Source organism: Phacochoerus africanus, chromosome 9 (genome assembly GCF_016906955.1).
Source record: "Phacochoerus africanus isolate WHEZ1 chromosome 9, ROS_Pafr_v1, whole genome shotgun sequence".
In the NCBI taxonomy this organism is placed as follows: Eukaryota; Metazoa; Chordata; class Mammalia; order Artiodactyla; family Suidae; genus Phacochoerus; species Phacochoerus africanus.
Genome location: NC_062552.1, coordinates 68,111,897 through 68,133,954, shown reverse-complemented (window position 1 = coordinate 68,133,954; position 22,058 = coordinate 68,111,897). Strand labels below are relative to the sequence as shown.

At 39.2% G+C, this 22,058-nt stretch overlaps 1 protein-coding gene across 1 annotated transcript in view; it reads left to right on the top strand.

Annotated features, from left to right (window-relative positions):
- Nucleotides 1–19,505, top strand: part of AKAP6 (A-kinase anchoring protein 6) — a 461,269-nt gene extending 441,764 nt beyond the window's left edge. Inside the window, exons 13-14 of the mRNA XM_047795625.1 lie at nucleotides 9,710–13,128; nucleotides 18,536–19,505. Coding sequence (XP_047651581.1) covers nucleotides 9,710–13,087 — 3,378 coding nt within the window. The 3' untranslated portion in view covers nucleotides 13,088–13,128; nucleotides 18,536–19,505. The remainder of the gene's footprint in view (nucleotides 1–9,709; nucleotides 13,129–18,535) is intronic.
- Nucleotides 19,506–22,058: the final 2,553 nt, after the last annotated feature.

The window sequence follows — 22,058 nt, the reverse complement described above, 5'->3', positions numbered from 1 at the left end:
ACCACAGCCACAGCAGCAGGGGAATCTGAGCTGAGTCTTCAACCTACACCACAGCTCACAGCAACACCAGATCCTTAACCCACTGAGCACGGCCAGGGATTGAACCAGCGACCTCATTGTTGCTAGTCAGATTCGTTAACCACTGAGCTATGACAGGAAATCCGTAGTCAGTTATCTTTAAAGGAGGCTATCAAAACAAAGACATAAAACAAATGAAATAAAATCAGATGTAGAAACAAGGGTTAAGCATTTAAGAAAACAACTGACCTGCGTGTTAATCATCTTAAACACTGGGCCAATCCAATGATAAACTGGGAAAAGCAAGAGGCAAGTTTGGTTGACTGGCACAGATTAGATAGAAAGGAGATTAAAATGATATGTACCATTTTGGGTCACTCCTAATTTGCTTATCCAAACTGGCCAACATTTTTCTTGTTTTTTTTTTTTTTTCCTCTGAATGGTCAGTTGTAATCCCAGTATTAGAGCTGAATACAAACAAACTAAATGAATCTGATACTCCCTGTTTATCTGAGAGGAGCAAACAGTTAAAATTGGTAATAACACACTGTGGTGGTTCTTAATGTGTACCTTGTTGGGAATGAAAAGACACAAAATGCTCCCAACTAATATGTATTTCGTAAAGGACACGGATCCTGGACATGAGGGAACTCTGTTACCAGCAGACGTTGACATGTTGGCAAAGCTCTCCTCATACATGAAGCTACCTCAGGATCATACCACAAATCCTGTGTTGTTCAAATTCAGTCTGAAAGTTGGGAACCCAAGTTTATGTCAGTAAACCTCATTTGTGTACAGGACTGCTCCCCTCCTCTTTATTACAAACATACTTTGTTGGTTTTTATTAACGGAATAGTCCTTATCATAAAGGAGGAACAAGAGTGTACCTTTTGCTAAGGCAAAGGGGAGGCAAAAGTTACATCCCGAGGCACAGAACTCCAATGTTATGTCAACTCCTGACAGTCAAAAGGCAAACACCCAGCAGGACAATCACAGAAGAAGGGGCCAGATGTTATCATTAGGGGAAAAAAATCATTTATGCAGCTTGGCATGTGGGTCTGTTGTTGTCATCCAAATAGGTTTACCATGTGGTAGAATGTAGAAAATGCCACCATTTTATAGTGGTTGGGTTTTTACAGCTTCATTGAGCTTATTTTTCTTTTGTACTTCATTTTATTGGTTTCAGTCCTTCACAATACTGAAGAGGTCAGACAAAGAAATTCCTTTTATTTAGAAATATCTTCCCAAGTTTTTTTTTTTTAAATCATTTTTAAACAATCCTAAATGTAGGTGCTTTCTTGAAACTCGGGGGAAATTTTCTGGAAAACAGAATAGTGACTAAAAAGAGAAAAATAAACCAATTTTCCCAATCTGTTCTGAATATAATAAAAATTTCAATGTTTGCACATAAAGCAATATTTAAGATAAAATAATTGATTTTCCAGTGGAAGTAGATTATTTTTCTAGTTGCTTCTAGTGAAACACTCAGAGTTGGACGGGAAAGTAACTTTTTCGTATAGGTAATGTTTAACAAATAATGATTTATACAATATTTGTTAAAAAATTAGCTTGATGCATGGCATTCATCTGTTGTCACCTAGCTTTAATATACAAACCCTGAGGTTATATACCAAGATTTTTGATAGTATCTAAATTTCTTTAATTTATTGGCACAAATATATTGCCTGATAGTCAAAATAGCACTCTGATACTGAAATTTTAGGAGGGATAGAAAGAAGTGTTTCTATTTCATGTATCCTTCTTTCTTCTGTGGAATTCTTTCTTATAGCCTCACAGTTACCCTGTTTATAGATGTTAAGGTTCTTGGCAACTTATACTTCAAACACAAAATCAACCTTAAAAGTATGAAATACGATTTTTTTTTCTTTTTTTGATTTTATAGATACAGAGTTAGGATGGGCTGCTGGGTCCAGAGTTGACGGAAGAGTTGTTAGAACAATTGAGAGCTGTGTGTACATTCTGTGGCCCCCATGGTTTCCGCACTTGTGCTCTCCTTCCAAGGCTGGTTCTGAAAGACAAGAAAGGGGTGAATAGCACCTGGTACTACCAGGCTCCCAACTGCAACTGCAGTTTTACTGGGGAACCAGGGTCCCTTCAGGCTACTGTTCAGCATATCCTGGGCTCGTTTCCTCATCCACCAGCCTCTAGGACCTGCCCTCTCTAAGCTCCAAATGCTTTCTTCTTGCTAATTCCCTGGCTTTCCCTCACCTCCCATTCTTCTTATCTTCTCTGCCTCTTAATGGCCCACTACTTTAAAAATCTTCTTCTCTCAGTTCCTAGGATTTTCCTGCTGTGTTTCTTTTGCTGGTGGCTCATCCTTCCTTTGAAGGTGCCCATAAGGCTCTATCCCATCTGCCTTTGCTCTACTGTTCCCTCTTCTGGCAGTTTCCCTTCCCCCAGCACTTTCTCCTTCCTCCTCAATGTAGCCCAGTACCCTTCAGAATAGTACTGTTAGGCCTCCTGTGGCTGAACCTATGGCAGGGGAGTCTGTAGGGTGAAAAGAAGCCAGACAGATTTGTGGGACATACTGTCATTCAGCAGTGTGCTAGAGTGGGTTTTATGAGGCTTAGCATCAAGGTAATCAAAGGAGGAGAAAATGTCAAGAAAAATGGAGTCAAATGCTAGGGAGCAATCATGTAAAATAAGGGCAAAAGAGAATCAGACTGGGCTATCGGAAGGTCCCTGGTGATCCTGCCAGAGGGTTCAGCAGATAAGAGCTCTATGAATCATACTTCTCTCTCCTCAAGAGACTGTTGCATCGAAATGAGTGAAATTGAACCAAGAGAAGTGCTGTACACAGGATGTTCTCTTCAACATTTCTGGGAATGATGAGCATGCATGCAGACCAAACGAAGAAACCTGTAATAAAAAAAATTATCTTTGTTGATAATATAGCACAGTGGTATAAATGAATTCAGATGTGCCCGTTAATATTTTTATAAGCAAGGTCCTCAATGGAGTGATGATGATGTCCTGTTATGTTTGGTGGTGTGACAGGCTTGGAAACTCAACAAGAAAGAGAACACCTCTGCTGGTTTTTTCCAAAAAATTGATGTGAAATTGACATAACATAAATCACTTGAAGTGAGCAATTTAGTGGCATTTAGTATATTCACAATGTTATATAACCATCACCTCTAACTCTGAAAAATTTTCATCACCCCAAAAAGAAACGCCACACCCATTAAGCAATTGCTCCCCACTCTCCCCTCCCCCAAGTCCCTGACAACCACCACTTTTCATTCTGTCTCTATGGATTTACCTAGTCTGGATAGTTTATATAAATGAGATGATAAAGTATATGACTTTTCGTGCCTGTCTTCTTTAACCTTCCATAGTGTTTTTGAGGCTACTTGCTTTTATAACTAGGCGGTACTATCAGCTAGAAAGTCAAAAATTCACCAGCTGACAGAATTTAAACTCAGGACCTTTCCCCAGAGTTCTTCAACATTTCATGAGACCACAGGCAAACTTTCTTCCTTCAATGGCTCAGCAAATTTTTATTTAAGAACCTCCTCCCTGCCAGGCACAGGTTTTAGGTGCGAGGGTGCTAGTGGAGATGGCACAGACAAGCCCCTGCCCTCGTGTGGTTTCTACCTGGGAAGAAAACCCTTGATTCCCGATATTGGACTCTTTTTTTGTCCCTGGTTCCTGTTGAGAGCAGAAGCAATTTTTGCTATTATAAAACTTTAAAACGACATCTAATGGATTTTTCATTTTCCACTATTTCAGAAACATCTGGATAGCCAAGACTAGGAAATATGTCCATGTCAGGACTCATTTTAGTGAGATTTGTGAGATGACTTGAGGTTTTACTTGTCTGTTTTGAGTTTCTGATCAACTTTGTTATTGAAATAGAGCATTCACCAGAACAATTTCTGATCATTAGTGTGAGATAGACTTTCAAAGAGTTTTCTGAGTTGAGACAAGTTACTCTAGCATTATTGTCAATCTAATAGATAGTGAGCAGGATTTGATTGCTCTAATGTGTCAGTTGTGATAGGATTTCACAGACAATGGCCCTGCCTTAAAAAAAAAAAAAAAAAAGGTTATTTTCAGGAAATAGAAAGTCCTTGAGCTATGGGTCTTGCTGAGGGCTGGGCAGGCGTATTTTCTCATCTGGTAGTTCCTGAGGGATAAGCCCAGTAAGGACAGCAAAGACAAAAACCACACCCAATTTACAGTGCCTTGGGAGAGTAAGGGGTCTAATGGATGTTGATTTCATTGAATTCCATGCAAGTGGTTGCACTAAAGAGTTTAGTCACCCAACCACCAGCCCTTCTTGTAAACCCTGTTAAGTTTATCTAACAGTCAGAGGCACTGTCCTCTATCTTCAGTGCAGGTGGTATATGCTGGTATCCTTGTACCCCTACTGTGTGCGGGGTTCTTCCCATAGGTCTTTACATGCATTTTATCATTTAAAGCTCCCAACAATCTCTAAGGTAGACACAGAGTACTCTGATTATGCCGAATAGATTAATGGACTGAGGCATACAGATGTGAAATAACTTATCCAGGAACACATTGCAGCCTGGGAGTGGGGCAGAAATCTGGGATTCAAACCCAGATCCATTTGAATTTTTACTCTATATCCCAGATAGTTGTTAAACAGTGAACATTTTTACTATTTATCCTATTTTGTTTTTCATCTCTATTTTTTCGTGCTAATTCTGAATCTGTTTTCTGCCCAGCAAGAGGCAGAGTACTACAAACTCTGAATTCTCATAATGTCTCAAAATGTCTTTACATTTCCAAGGGAGTAGTTGTTTTTTATGGCTGTTGATGTTACTTTAAAAAAGAAAAAATTCTACCTAAGTCTAATTTAGGAAAATACACATCAAATGATCAGACAACTTGGTTTTTGCATCTGGAGGCGGGTACTAGGGAAAATAATTGCATCAAAAAAGTAGTGAGGGAGTTCCTGCTGTGGCACAGTGGGTTAAGGATCCAGTGTTGTTGCAGCTGTGGCATAGGTCACAGCTGTGGCTCAGATTTGCTCCCTGGCCTGTGAACTTCCATACGCTCCAAGTGTGGCAAAAAAAAAAATAAAAAATAAAATAGCAGAGGGACTGTGTGAAGGTTGGAGTTTCCCCTCATTTAAATTGAACCCCTCACTCCAATCTATATATTATTTTCTCCTTCTGGTCCATTGTCCCTTCAAACTTCTCTGTGTTCTGCTCTTTGCCCTAGGGTAAATATGTTTACCTTTAATTATGGTTAATGTTGTTTATATTTTTGCTATTTTTATTTATTTGTATGTTTTTGTTGTATTCTCCTTTTTTACAAATAAATCTCTTCTCCCAGGGCTTTGCAAGTGGTGTTGCTCAATAAACACCTGTATCTAGAGTGAACAGGGGAACATATATCGCAAGCCCTCCTAATGGTTTTGGCCATTCTCAGGACCAGATGTTGAGTGGAACATTCAGTTCATCCTAGTCTTTTTGAGATACTTCAATTTTTCAAAAGTTGCAACTTTTTAAGGGAAATTAAAGGAATCCAGAGGTAGCTATATCCATCTCTTTGGGGTTGCTATTTTATTGAATGCCATGTTCCTTCATCTCTCTTTAGCTGGTAATGTGTTTCTCATCTCTCATAAAAACTACAATTTGGAGTTCTCATTGTGGCACAATGGAAATGAATCCGACTAGGAACCATGATGTTGCAGGTTCGATCTCTGGCCTTACTCAGTGGGTTAAGGATCCAGAGTTGCTGTGAGCTGTGGGGTAGGTCGTGGACACGTCTCAGATCTGGCATTGCTGTGGCTGTGGTGTAGGCCAGCAGCAACAGCTCCGATTAGACCCCTAGCCTGGGAACCTCCATATGCTGTGGGTGCAGCCCTCAAAAGACAAAAGGCAAATAATAATAATAATAATAATAATAATAATAATAATAATAATTAATTAAAAATTTTTAAAAATGAAAATAAAAAAATAAAAATTACAACTTAACCTAAAATTTTAAGAAAGTCCTAGAAATCCTAGGAGACTTAACTCGATTAAAGGCATACAAGTATAGAAGGAGGTTAATTCAAATATAAATTATTCACTGCAATTAGAATCTTGGTTCTCTCATCATCATCATCATCATTTCTTCAGCTGCTATTAGTTGCTTTCTCTGTACATGTTGTGCTAATATAAATAACCCACCTCCAAGAATAAAAAATAAAGTAACACCAATTAATTCCACTTGTTTCTTGAGCAGATTTATAAAGATGTATGTGTGTGTTTGTGTGTATGTGTGTGATTATTTATATATAGCCATTGGTTTAGGCCAGAATTCTCTACCAGTGAAGTAAGTTTGTAAATGAAAGGCCCTTGAGCAAATGGATTTAATTCAGAATTATCTCTGGAAGGGCTGGCTCTATTGGTAGTTCCTGTACTACTCACCATCTTTTTGGTTTCAGTCAAAGCTTCTCAGATTGTTTTTCTAAAGCCATGTTTGATTTATCACTTTATCAAAGACAGGAATATTTGCTACTTTTTAAAAAAGTACCAGACAATTCTTCTAGAAAAACAAAAACAAAACAAATGCTTGATTAGCATGAAGATTTTTGGCTACACCGGGCTATCATCAAAGAGCATTCAACCAAATAATTTTCTTACCAGTTACATCACTATGTGTCTTTTTTTCCAAAGACAGCTTTTTAGTTATATGTATATAGATTATAGATATTTATTCTAATGACCTTCCTTTTGGTAATTTTTCCTACTTTTTTGCCCTCAGGGTATGTTTTACGGTTGAGGTTAAATCTTGAAGAAATGGAGATTTTAGTAAAAATATTGACAGAATTTAACAACAGAATTCACAACAGAAAAGAGTGTATGAGGGCATAGTGAGTAGCACTTCTTTGATATGTAAAATTTAAAGTCTGAAGTGAATGATTTTCTAATGGATCTTGTCACATATTCCCTAGAGTTGACATATTCCCTAGAGTTGAAATTACAATAAATTTAAGAGATTTATAGAAAGAAAGAATTAAGGGAAAAGGACAGTATTACATACAAAAGTTTAATCTTTTCCTAAGGAAATTTTCCACTCCAACTACTTTAGTGAGCAAAGGATTTGTTCTTTTAGATGCTGCTGCAAGTTTTATACTTACTTAGGCTCGCATTTGTAAAGCCATAAAGGCAGCATTTGGTCAGAAAAAACTGTGTCATGAAAGACAAGTCCAAGTTACAGGCGTCCATCCAAATGGCACAGTTCCTGCCTCTAGTGTGAGCCCCCGGGTTTGGGACTCTCACAGAAGATCTGTGCTCCTAAATGTCTGTGCTCCTAAATGAAGTCCACCAGAAAGTTGCAAAAAGAGCTTCTTTGAAAGACGAGTTCAGTTATTTATTAGCATCCTCAGAGTATGGTGTCAGCTGAGATAGTATTTGAAATTAATATACTATTTGATTAGAGTGATTGTTTCTACAGCCGAAGGGTTTTTAAAATTTTTTTTATTTTTTGGTGGGGTTTTGTTTTATTTATTTATTTATTTATTTATTTAGGCTTTTTAGGGCTGCACCTACAGCATATGGAAGTTCCCAGACTAGGGGTCAAATTGATTGGAGCTGTAGCTGCTGGCCTACACCACAGCCACCTTAACCCATTGAGAAAGGCTAGGGATCGAACCTGTGTCCTCATGGATACTAGTCAGATTCATTACCCCTCAGCCACAAGGGGAACTCCTGCAGCTGAAGATTTTAACATTCATTAGCCGTACTAACTGGTCATTAGTACTTCCTTTATCAGCAAGCAAAGAATAAACAGAAATTCTAATAGAAATTCATCACAGTGAATATACTCCATACCTAAGCAAGTGTGATGACTGCCCATGTACTGGATTAACTGCTATAACATTGGCAGGGAGGATTTCTGTTATAAAATTTGAAACTATCCCTTAATTAATGTTTACTTTGTAACTGGACTCGTTTAAACTTAAGTAGGCTATATAGATAATCTCTTACATATCCAGTCTAATAAAGTGCTAATGAGTATTTTATACTTAATGTGTTTGTGTGGTATCCTCCAGCTATTAGTTTCAGAAAGGATAGAGGGTTTCTTAGGTAAGTTCTGCTAATGTGCTGCTGCTGCTGAAGCTTTTTCCCACTACCGAGGAACAAAAGCATCACGGCCTGTTTTTCAACCAGGCTATTAAAATAATTCTGAATTGCAGTGCAAGTATGCTGACATTTTAATACTGATGGGCACCTCTCTCTGCCCACCATGTCAGGAATCCCTCATCATTTTAAGAGCAGGTTGAAAGGAATGGTGAGAAGGAGAGAATGAGGTAGGCACGGAGAACCCTTTCTGCATTAACTCAAGGCCACTCTAGAGCAATTACACACACAGTAAGAATTATAGCTACTTTATACCCACTGCCTTCTCAGACCTTCGCAAGCATTAGCTCATTTAGTACTCAGAATTATTTCCAAAGATAGATGAAGCTCACCTCCTTGAAAAAGTGATGAGGAGACTGCAGCTCAGAAAAGTTAAGCAACTTGCCCAAGGCCATACAGCAGGCTAGTGCCAAAGTCAGCCACTCTACATACTTCTAGAGCCATCTTCCTCAGCCTGGCTACCTTGCATAAGCATACACTGGACTGCAAAGTTGTGTTTCTGTTTGTCAGGGCCTGCTGCACCTATATCCCCTCTCTTGGCTCCAGCATGAATCCAGACAGCGGGATAGCAAGTGAGGGTAGTGGAGGAATATAGACAGAGTCCAGGAGCCCATTCAACTTCTGTGTCCCAGAACGTGTCAAGCTCCACCAAGCAGGGTTAAAACCAAGACATCCAAGGAAAAGTTAATGCCCAAACTATGCAGGCAGAGAGCAGCATTAGAGAATCTGAGCTGCTTCATCCTTGGAGTAGGAAAGAGGGGCAGGGCCGACAATAGCGAGAAAAGTTAACAAGGGTCAAAGTGGAAAGTCTGTCACAGAGAGAGTGTGGGGAAGAGAGGGGCTGAGAGACTTGTGATTAAGAGGCACCCTGCAGCACAGGGGCCCTCGATTCAAGGTCCAGGAAAAGGTAGGTCAGGAAACCCATCAAATGTTGCTCTTCTCGGGTCTGTTTGGGAACAGGGCCAAATTCTAAATCAAGAGGAAGAACCCTAAAAGGCAGGGCAGAGGAAAAGACAGATAAGCGAGAGCCTCTGGCCCGTGACTAGCTCTGCAGATAGCTACAACTCCATTTTCCTAGGCTGCTTCAAGTGGAGAACCCGGGAATAGAAGCAAAATGGGGTTTACCGTAGGTGGTTGCAGGTAATACTCCATTATGAACTCCAGAACTAAAACAGTAACAGAGTCAATGTACCTGAAAAGGTATCATAGGCTATACTTTTTTTTACCTTTATTTACCTGACAGTGTTATCTTAACCCAATCCAAGGTTACACATGTAGAAGAATCAATAGGAAATGGTTAATTCCATAAATTACAATTTGACTGTAATAATCTTACATTTTAATCTGTGTTATTGCCCTCAGTGACAAATTACTTTTGATAGAAAAGCCTGTTTGAATAGTTTTGGATGTTATTCCAGAGAGGACTAGAGCCAATAATTACGCTATCTTTCAAATTCATGCTTGGGGCAAATTTCTTTCCTGACTCTTCCAAGAGATTTTGAATGGATAATATTGTCATGTCTGTGTTCCCTAATTCTTTTTTCTTTTTTCCCCCTTCTGCTACACAGGAGACCTTGAATGTGATTGATCCTGGCTATATGGACCTAAATGGGACAAGTGAGGATGCCCTGGAATGGGATGAAACTGACATAAGTAACAAGTTAATTAGTTTGAATGAGGAATCAAATGACCTCGATCAAGAGTCCCAACCTGTCATGCCTTCCTTAAAGCTTGAAGAGACAGGCAGTGAGGACCCCAGTTATGAAGGAGAGGCTGGTGACCACGGAGCAGCTCAATATGCATCAAGCATCACTGCCCCATCAAGTCCACACATTTACCAAGTCTATAGCCTCCACAATGTTGAACTCTATGAAGACAACCACATCCCATTCCTGAAAAACAATCCAAAGTTCACTGGCATGACACAGCCCAGTGTCTTAACCAAGAGTCTCAGCAAAGACTCTTCATTTTCATCTACCAAATCTTTGCCAGATCTTCTAGGGGGTTCCAATTTGGTGAAGCCCTGCCCATGCCACGGAGGAGACATGAGCCAAAATTCTGGCAGTGAGAGTGGAATTGTCAGTGAAGGAGACACTGAAACCACTACCAACTCTGAAATGTGCTTGCTCAATGTGGTAGATGGGTCCCCAAGTAACCCTGAAACCGAACATCTGGACCCACAAATGGGAGATGCAGTTAACATGTTAAAGCAGAAATTTAAAGAGGAGGGGGATCAAATTAAGCTTCCAAATAGCTCTCAGTTATCCATTTCACCAGTGAGTTGTGTAAATGGAAAAGTTGAAGATTTAAACAGTGTTACCAAACATACCCCTGATTGTTTGGGAGACGAATTACAAGGAAAACATGATGTGTTTACATTTTATGATTATTCATACCTCCAAGGCTCAAAACTCAGATTACCAATGATAATGAAACAGTCACAAAATGAAAAGGGACACGTGGAGGATCCCCTGCTTCATGGTTTTTATTTTGATAAAAAGTCCTGCAAATCTAAACATCAGGCTACAGAGTTACAACCAGATGCACCTCCACATGAAAGGATTTTGGCAAGTGCAGCCCATGAAATGGATCGCAATTCATATAAAAGTGGTGAGGTAGAGAAGACATTGACTGGCATGCAGAATGCCAGACAGCTCTCCCTTTTATCTCATAGCTCATCTATTGAGTCTCTTTCTCCAGGGGGTGACTTATTTGCATTGGGCATCTTTAAAAATGGCACTGACAGCCTCCAGCGAAGTACTTCTTTAGAAAGTTGGTTGACCTCTTATAAAAGCAATGAAGATCTTTTTAGCTGTCACAGCTCTGGGGACATAAGTGTGAGCAGTGGCTCAGTTGGTGAACTGAGTAAAAGAACATTAGATCTCCTGAATCGTTTGGAGAATATCCAGAGCCCTTCAGAGCAAAAGATAAAGCGAAGTGTTTCCGATATCACCCTTCAAAGCAGTTCCCAAAAGATGTCCTTTACTGGCCAGCTGTCATTGGACATAGCATCTTCTATCAATGAAGACTCGCCAGCATCTCTTACAGAACTTAGCAGCAGTGACGAGCTCTCTCTTTGCTCAGAGGATATTGTGTTACACAAGAACAAGATCCCGGAATCGAATGCATCATTCAGGAAGCGCCTGACTCGGTCGGTGGCTGATGAAAGTGATGTCAATGTCAGCATGATTGTTAATGTCTCTTGCACCTCTGCTTGCACTGATGATGAAGATGACAGTGACCTCCTCTCCAGCTCTACCCTCACCTTGACAGAAGAGGAGCTCTGCATCAAAGATGAGGATGATGACTCCAGTATCGCCACAGATGATGAAATTTATGAAGAATGCAACTTGATATCAGGGCTGGACTATATCAAGAATGAGCTGCAGACCTGGATTAGACCAAAGTTCTCCTTGACAAGAGATAAGAGAAGGTGCAGTGTCAGCGATGAAATAAGGGGCAGTAAAGATGTAAGTAGTAGTGAGATGACCGATTCCTCAGATACCCTGAACATTGAGGCCCTTCTGAATGGCTCCATAAAACATCTCTCTGAAAATAATGGAAATGGGAAGAATTTACTCCACACCCGCGAGTTAGGGACAAAGGGCGAAAATAAGAAAAATATTTTCAAAGTTAATAAAGATCCATATGTGGCAGACATGGAAAATGGAAATATTGAAAGTACTTCAGAAAGGCAGGACAAAATGAATGAGATTCCAAAGGAATCAGAAAATCTTGGTTCAACTGGGAAGAGGATTCCGGAGAGTGAGCATTGTAAGTGCAAAGCATTTATGGGCAGCTCAGATGATTCAAATATTGCCATAAAGGACTCTCTTCCCCAAACTATTAGACACCTTCCAAAGAAAGGTCAAAAGTACCACCATTTTGAAAATCAAAGTACTGCTTCTACTCCCACCGAGAAGTCTTATCCAGAACTGCCTTCGAAAACCAGTGCTATCAACAGACAAGACGCTGATGTACTGAAATCTTCATCCACTGATGCACCAAATGTGGCTGAAAAATCTGCTGATTGCTGCCTAGCAGTTGAACAGAATGAAACAGAGGGAAATGTTTCCACTGGTGACCACTTTTCCTGTTGTGACTGTGAGCCAGATGTTTTCCATCAAAAAGATGCTGAGGATGGTTCCGTACACGACTTTGTTAAGGAAATCATTGACATGGCTTCAACGGCCCTCAAATGTAAATCTCAACCTGAAAATGAGGTGGCGGCTCCCACTTCATTAACTCAAATCAAGGAGAAGGTATTAGAACATTCTCATCGGCCTATCCAGCTGAGAAAAGGAGACTTTTATTCCTACTTATCTCTCTCATCTCATGACAGTGATTGCGGCGAGGTCACCAGTTACGTAGAGGAGAAGAGCAACACTCCATTGCCACCGGACATGACCGACTCTGGCTCAGAAGACAAGGAAGACACTGAATGCTTCTTCGAGGCCTGTGTTGAGGACAATCCTGATGAAGACAAACCCTGTTTCTCCAGTGCTCCTCCAAATGAAACCGCAGTTCCTGGTGAAGCTCCAGGGCCACTACAAGCAGCAGCAGGCTCTTCCGAGTTCAGTAATACACCTCTCCTAGCTGATCATGCAGACATGGTGGCTCTTTCAAGTGCTCCCCTTCCACAAGGAGGTGGGGTTGGACAGGAAGTGGATGGTGCCCCCCAAGCTTCTAATGTCTGCGGAAAAAGCTCAGAGTTAACTACTCCTTCAAGGATAGGCAGTGAAAAGGAGAGTTCAGAAAATCCAGGTGAGTCTGGAATGCCAGAAGAACATAATGCTTCTTCAACCAGATCTGGAGTTCCAGAACTCTCCTCGAAGGCACAGCAGCCAAAAGATAAGGCTGCAGTGCATCCTGACCCCCAAACTCTAACCTGTGAAGAAAATCTTCTAGACCTTCATGAAGAACGACATAGAAATATGCATAGGTAGAGCGTAACCCTCTCCAAGCATGAAACTCATCTCATTGAAAGGTATGTAGAATCATCATGTGTTAATATATGTACTTAATATATATTTCATATATACATACTTCATACATGAGTTTTAATCAACAAAGCTATGTTAGGAGAAAAGATTAGTCAGGATGGCTGGTCATGACAGGTATTTAGACATTAAGATGGAAGAAATACCCCCAACAATGTAAGGAACTAAAGCGAAAGGGGGGATAAAACAGTCAAAATTGACATTTTTAGGAACATTATCTTTATTATATCCTTATGACAAGAAGAATACAAAATTTGAGGAAATAGTCAGATAATATAGGGGCTCAAATTTTTCCATTGAGGGAGGAAAAAGTTCTCCAAATTGCAATACCCTATACCCTCTGATCAAAATGCAGGCACAGTGATAGTGTTAGCCACTTCAGCTTTCTGTGTGCAGAGCTGCCTGCTCCCTTCAGCGCCTGGAGATGAGCAACGATTAGGTTAAAGGCTGCATTTCCTGATCCAGGCCTTCCTTTTAGGCTTCTGTCTAATGTAACTCTCATCACATTTGCTTCCCTGGTGGAAGGCTGTGCTGTCACAGCTCCTCATGATGACCAAGTCTGAGGATTCAAACAAGAGGGGAAAGTTGATGTTTAAGAAGAGGCTTTTATTCATCCACTCAGAGACTGAGAACAGGCCCAGAAAGCAAATGCAGAGAGAATACATGACAAATTAATGGCGTTTTGATAAAAACAGAATTTTGAATTTTACCCAAAGGTGACAGGCTGATTTCCATCCTTTTTTTATTTATTTTTTTTAAAGAACGTCATTCTACTCTTCATGTTCAATAAGACAGCTATTGATTGATAATTCAGATATGATGATATGGTTCTAAAAGTGACACAAAAATTCTGTTATTTCCCATTTCTAAGCCCCAGTGATGAATATACTTTCTCAATCAAGTTTAAAGAAGAAAATTTGAGTTTTTGAATGTGAGAGTTGTATTTCACCAAAGTATGAGGTACTGAATGCCATCTCCAACCCCCACTCCAGAAGCTTAATGCAGTAACCTAAACTCGTGCTATAGGAAATGAATTACAGAAGCAATCTACCCTAATTTGTTAACTTATTCAAATAACAGTTATTATACTTAACTATGCTAAAGATTATCTTTTTTGTGGCAGATTGTTTATTTTTTGATGAGCCTAATTACTGATTTTCTAAAAGTAATTTACATTTATTACAAATACATCTTTTAAAATGTGACAGATAAATGTTTTTCCCATAATGTATTATAAAAAAGTTACTATTTAAAAACACATTATTTAATTTGAAAGATGAATGGCAAACATCATTATTTTTTTTCCTGCAACACCTGTGCCCTAAGCTCATTAAAATGTGTGATTCTGTGTAGAGCTGCTAGAAATGGGGAGTGAAGGGGGGAATCTATACCATATATATACCCTAAAAATAAACTCAGTATGCAAAATTGGAGAAAAGCATCCTACTTACTAATATAGCTCAACTAATTTTCTGTGTTTCAGACTCTATTTACAATTGACTGCAAGGGAGAACAAAAGTAGGAGAGAGAGAAATGTATTTGCTGTGGAACATGTCCACCCTATAATCACATCCTCCATCAGTGTGCAGTAAAACTGACCATTAAGGGAGAGTAACTGCAATTCCATAAGCTGCTTCAAAACAAGTTCTATTAGAACCAGTTGTACCGCGGGCTCTGCCAACCTCTGCAGAAGGGCTGGAAAAGCCTGGCTGATTTTTGTTTTCTGAAAGGGGATCAGGGATTGAAAGCAAGACCACTCTGCGCCTGACATCATGTGACTATGACCTCAAGTCACCAGTCGTGCCGAGATCCTGTCTCTCAGGGAGCTCTGGCCCTGGAGAAGAAGCCTCTGGGGTGCATGCCTCCATTTTTGATGCTCTGAGGATTTCTTCTCTTCCTTACATAGATACACAACTGAAATGAAGTGTAATGGTGCACGGCTCCATCTTTAGACTCTGGGAAGGGAATATGCCGATGGATCTCTGTGATCCTCACATGTTACAGGCAGGGACAGCATAAAACCATCAGCCAGCCCGCCTGCCAGTTAGCAATATTTTGTGGAGCCCCTGCAGTTCAATGCCTGGCCCTATCAGGACATGGGAGAAGCAGCTAGATTTTACTTCTGCAGAACTCACGTCGCCCCCAAGTGACTTGTTATCAGCCTAAGGCCCTCTAAGTAGCCACATTTACTTGGTCTGTTCAGTTACTCCAGTATCATGTAGACAAAACATCTAGATGCCTAAACTTTTCACCAAGTCATTAGCATTGGCTCCCTGGGTATCAAATATTGACATATTGTTAAAAAACGACCAACGAGGACACATCTTCTGTGTTAAATGTCAGGAATACATAGTAAAATTATTTGGTAAATCTGAGATTTTTGTGTCCATAAAAGCTTAATTGTCATTGTTCTTTCCATAAGAGTAACAAAAGCAAAAACAAAAAATTCTACTTTCTCAAGCCATCTGAAAACCATTAATTGAGGTGTTCTTTTTATCAGGAAAATAGAATTCACCAAATTCACTTTGCTTTTCTTTTTTTCCCCAGAAATAATTTCTCAGGTGGCAAAATTATTATAATGTCTTCTAGAAGAGCTAAAACTTAGACGAGCAGATATGGTCTACAACAATAATAAATTTTTTTTCAAAATTTTTCAAAATTTTTTTCATTGACTGGGTTCTAATTAAAAACCCACTGAAACTGGAAAGTCTGAACATGGTCTAACACAGTATGCATTTGCACTGATTTCTAGCTACACTGCTATGCTTTTCACTAATTTCATTTATGTGTCATGTTGCTACAAAAATAGAGAGGTCAGTTACAGCAAATCACATCAAAGGAAAGGTAACTGGATAGATCCAGAGATTTCTGCCTAATTTGGAGGAAGCATATAATGCATGTCTGGAAAGCCTCCTAGGACCTGCCTAAGAGATGTATTTTGCACTAATCTTTTTGCTGTATTCTGACAGTTATTTCTTCATAATCCTCATCATAAGCCTCTGATCTTTGGTGAATAATTTAACCCTAAACTTCAGACTGGATAAGTCCTGGGGTATAAAAATTTAACTCAACATAGGCAGCCAGTGTATACCTCTTTTTCCTTTTGGTTTGCCCTGGTTTTCAGTTTTGTTTTTGTGGTGGGGGTGGGCAGGGGTGCTGTATTTACTTAGGATGTATGTACTTCCATCAGAACCTTTTATTTCTATTGCCTTTACTACCTTATGGGTCTACAAATAGCTGGTGGCCCACAGATTTTAGATTTGAGGCCATTACTTGTGTTTGTACATGCCCAAGTATATACCCACGTACAGTAAAAAGTGCTGCTGCTCAGCTTTTACAAACTGAGAAAGCTGTAAAAGCAAACAGATCTCACATACACAACATAAATTCTTATTCTATTAGTTGGATTAATGTTAAATGTTTAATATGACCCAAAGCTGACCAAGTAGTTTTAAGAAACTACCTTGGTGATAGTGTATTAATTTTTCACTAAACAATATAGGAGTAATTTTATATTTACCTTTAAAAGTCACTTTAATAAATCATGTTTCTGGTGAATGTGAGGTTTTTAAATCATCTGGCACTTCTGAATAACCAGCCCCGCTATGCTAAATAACCAAGATTTCATCGGATATCACCCATCACACACACACACCCACACCCACACTCACACCCACACCCCTTACAGCTGGGCCAAGTTGAAAGAATTGGTTATTCAGAGGAATTTAAATACCAACACTAGTAAGACCAGATTTGCCTCCCTCACCTAAGGATTCCCTACTTAGTGGCCAGATTTCAAATGAGTCATGTCCTCAGCATTTGAACAATGCACCATGCTCTCTTGAGTTTATACATGATTTTACTGTACCAAATTTCATCCTATCTGTTCCTGCCTGTCTTCCCCTGTTCTTGATAACTTGCCTTCTCTCCCCAACATCCTGTGCCTCCAGCCAAACCACATTTGCTAAAGTTTTTCTGGCTCTTAAACAGGTTACAAGATTATACAGAGAGAGCAAGAAGGAAAGAAGTAGAATATTTAGTTCTGGAAGGAGAATAAAACAACCTGACATCAGACCTCAGAACTTAGTTCAAACCCAGGAAAGCATAAGCCTGTTGTATTTGAAAACTGGTCAGAGGACCTAACATAACTGCATCCTGCATTGCCTACACCTGGAATTTAATTGTTGCTAATAATCAACAGGTTGCATTTAGCTACTTAGAAATATAAAGAATTGGAGTTCCCGTTGTGGCTCAGTGGTAACTCACCTTACTAGTATCCATGAGCATGTGGGTTCCATCCCTGGCCTTGCTCAGTGGGTTAAGGATCCAGCGTTGGCATGAGGTGTAGGTCACGGATGTGACTCAGATCCCACATTGCTTTGGCTGTGGCATAGCTGGCAGCTGTGGCTCCCATTTGACCCCTAGCCTGGGAACCTCCATATGCACCATGTGCAGCCCTATAAAGCAAAAAAATAAAAATAAAAAAAACAAAAACAAAACAAAACAAAAAATGCAGAACCAATTGAGTTTGTAACAAATTTATATCTGAGCCATCAGATGCACAAAAATAATTGAATCATTTTCCATTTGCACGATGCTGTCTATACTTTAAATGGAATGCATTCAGGTTTGAGCTAAAATTCCCAGTTGTACCTTTTCATAGGGATTATTAGCATGTTATTAATGTTTCACCATAATATAATGGAATTGTTCAATCCCACTGTCACATGTGCAGTCGTTGAAGGGAAGGTTAAACCTGAGAGTCCAGCCTCCCAGTTTGTGAGTCACTGTTGATACTTTGCTGCATTTGGCAGCCTCACATTTTCATGTTGATTTGAGACTATTTTAGTGTTCAAAACTGAGTTCACAAGCAAAAGAGTAGATGAGATCCAGAGGTCAGACTTTATGGTTTTCTTCTTCTCTTTAAAACCAGGAGTTCCCACTGTGGCTTAGCAGTAATGAACCCAGCTAGTATACATGAGGATGTGGGTTCGATCCCTGGCCTTGCTCAGTGGGTCCGAAATCTGCCTTTGCCATGAGTTGTGGTGTTGGTCACAGGTACAGCTCAGATCCTGAGTTGCTGTGGTTGTAGTGTAGGCTGGCAAGCTGCAGCTGCAATTTGACCCCTAGCCTGGGAACTTCCATATGCCATGGGAGTGGCCCTAAAAAGCAAAATAAATAAATAAATAAAACCATGTCTTTTTAAAAATAAAACCAATAGATTTTCCACGTTGATTCTGAAACATTTGGGCTAGTAAAATTACCGTGTTTTAGAACGTGAGGAGGTAGTTCCTAAAAAAGCCAGCCTTCATTGGTTACTTAAAGGGGCTCTGTTTTGCAAATGAAGCAGACATTTCTGAAACCTCTTTTTGTCATTTTTTTTCTTTATTGTAGATAAGCCTGGCTGCAACTCAGGGGTGGCCTTATGCTCCCACCCTGGGCTGGTCTTCGGTTCCATCACGTCACTGCCATTTGTTACACTGACCTCTCCCACAACGAGTCTTTCTTCTAAATGCGGTTGTCCACATGAGCCTTGTGATCTGGATGTGTGCACTGGTTCTCTTTAGGTGATTGTCTTTGAAGTTCAGCAAAGCTGCTTGTTCTCCCATGAATTCCTGTCCCAAGCTACCTCTACCGACCCCACCTCTCCAGCAAGACTTTTTAGTTTGCCTTCTCCCCTCCCCCTCTACTCTTTAAAATTCTGCAGTTCACCAAATTGATGGTCCATTAAATTCACCTGTCTGGAATGACCCCCCCTGCTGGTACTTGACCAATTTCGTGTATCAATCTGGATTTTTTTTTATGGTATGATGCCTATGTTTATGGAAAGAGGTGTATCTAAAAGGCCAATATTTGATTTTACTGCAGCATAGAGAAGAAACACTGGTCCTTCTTTCAAAATTAAGCAACTTTTAAAAGCGCCACTTTATTTCATTTTAAAGATAATAATCTATGCAGCACTTCAGGAAACAACTATATAGTGTTGTATATTATAAACTGGTGACATTCTACTATTAAATTATGTACAACATTTTTTGTTTTTTATGCTTCTTGAGGTGGTAATGAGAAAAAAGTTTTTTAAAAAAGTGTGCCTTGCTGTATTTCTTATACCATTTATTAAAAAGCTGCTTTCATGGTAAAATTATGTTGGTTTGAAAGGAGGAAATAGCAAGGTTAAGAGGTGTGAATAATCTCTGTATATATGTATAACCAAGTACAAACATTGATGTATAATGACAGTATAAAATGCTTTCATGTTTGTGATGTCTAGTGATGTGGAAAATATAAGCCTTAAATCCATTAGATTGCATGGTAATTAAAATTGGCATAATAAACATAGTTTATTGGGGGAAAAGGAAAATTAGTGATCTCTTCTACCTGTGTTCTTTACCAAATTATTGCATCTTGTTCTGAAAAAATTGTAACATGTAGCAGCTTCCAAAATATCCATATTACATAAGGGATTTAAAATTACTTAAGCTACACATAAAGCTTTCACAATTTTAAAAAATCTTTCTGATCACAATAAAGATCTTGGAACACAAATGATTAAATGCCAGTTCCCCTAAAACAATAAAAATTTATCTTTTTTATTTCTACTTATCATTTATGACTTAGTGTTACATTTCAGGGTATCTAGAATATCTTATATTTATTTTATGTAATTCCTTTGAATGAATTTGACAAAAAGATGGTAGAAAGTATAAAAAAAGTCGATTATTTTTTGATTTAGACCTTATATTCCAGGTGTATTTATTTTGTGTAAGAGAAATTAGCTAAGAAACAGTTCATTTGGTCTTTACTGCTCTTGTTAAATGTAGTTTTGAAGTTATATCCTAATGCCTACTAGAGTGCCTGACACATAGTAGGTACTCAATACAAATTTGCTGAATTGAAGTATTGAATTAGGTAATATATATGACATCTATCTTTTTATTTTGAGAAAGCTACACTAAAACATATACACAATTAGAAAAAAGATGTAAAGCAATATAAAACCACATGTATAATCAATAGATGTCAAATTTCAAAAAGAAATAATGTGGATTCATATAATAATGACAATCATTCATTCAACTGACAATTTATTAATATCTTTTCTCTGCAAGGCACTATTCTAGATGTAGGGAATGCGGTGATAAACAAAAGCCCTGCCCTCAGGAGGCTTATCTACATTATGGAGGAACTCAGTGAGCATTGAGTTGTCCTGCAGGTGAGGAAGAGAGCAAAGGGGTGAAAGAGGCAGAGAGACAGAAGGAGCAAGGAGGGACAAGGAGGAAGAAAAGGGTTAGAAGAGAGCAGGACGTTAGACAGTAGAAAATAGTGAAGATTCATTGCAGGGATAATAGAATAGGTAAATTGAGAGACTTAATGAAGGGTCTTTTTAAAAGTTCAGCTGGAGTTTTTGAATGTAATATGCTAGGTAGTCAGGAAATTTGGTAGAGTCTTTGTTTCCGCACCTGATCTTAGTATTAGACCTCTATTACCACACCAAGGACATTTAAAAAATACTGGTCTCTAATTCTTCTACTTAATGATTCTTAATGTTGTTGGGACCTTCTAATCCTTTCCATACATATTTCTAAATTGATGAATCTGTGCTCCCTTCGGCAGCACACATACTAACTTGATGAATCCTTCTAGGCTTTTTTAGTGGGTAGTAATTTGTTCAAAAGGGATTTTAGGCAGACATCTAGCTACAGTACTCAGAATGGTTATGGGGGGAAAAGATTAGAGATAAATTAGAGGCAGCTGTAGCAAATACGCAGGGCTCGAGATGAGAGGATACCGGAGCATGCAGAGATGGCAGCCGGGCTGTAGAGAAAGACCAAATCCTAGAGTCTTTGAAATCTAAGAGCATCTCCATAGAGGTATGGGATTATTTTATAACCTGAGACAACCTAAATTTCCCTCAGGTAGTAACTGATAATGCCATGTCTAAGTCTTTTGGTAAATCATTCAGAGATCAAACTGACCAGGATGTTCTGTTTACCTGTTATACGCTCATTGAAGACTCTTGAGGTATGGAAGATATGTGTTTATTAATTATCCACTTAGTATTGACACCGAATTTGTAGGATGACTTTTGGTTTATTGAACGATGCTTTTTCAGGTTGGAAGGGATAGGATAGCCTTAATCTCTTGCTCTGCGTGGGCTCTACCCACCCCTCAACCCCCCATCACCACTGAAAATGGTCTCACTAACTCTGCCTACACATGTTCAGTGACAGTGGCTCGTTATCTGTCAAGGCAAACTGATACTGTTGGATGTGTCTCTTTGTTAGAAAGTTATTTTTTAAGTTGCTAAAATCTGCAGAGTTCCACTGTACCCCTCCCTGCCTTTGATGTTGCTCACCGGTCCTGGTTCCGTCCTGATGAGCAGCTCAGAGTAGCTCCACTCCTTTCTTATGGCAATCCTGAAGATACCTGAGACCTGTTACTCACCCTCCCCCAGCTGCTGTGATTTCTGTTTCATTTCTTCCGCCTCCCTTCACATGCCATGATTTTCAGATCCATTTCAACCTGACTGAATGTTACCAGACAGAATCCTTAAAATTGAGGAACTGTGATCACCATACATGTAGAAAAATATCTGAACATTTAAGTGGTAAGTTTTCTCTAAAAATATATTCAAGATATATGTTTATTCTATTATTGTATATTTCAATAAATAAATAAGTAAATAAATAAGAATCCATTATTTCCTTGAGTGACCCAATGTAGTGCCAGAGTCATCCTGAATTTTTTCTTTACATCAACTCTAAACCTAACCTGTTTCCACATAAAGCAGTGTGCCTCCCCCTCCATTTATTCATTCAGTCATTCAACAAACATTCATCCAATGGCTCCTTGTGTGAGGCATAGTATTTGGTGTTAGAGACACAAAGGCAATTAAAATGTCGTCTCTGCCTACTAA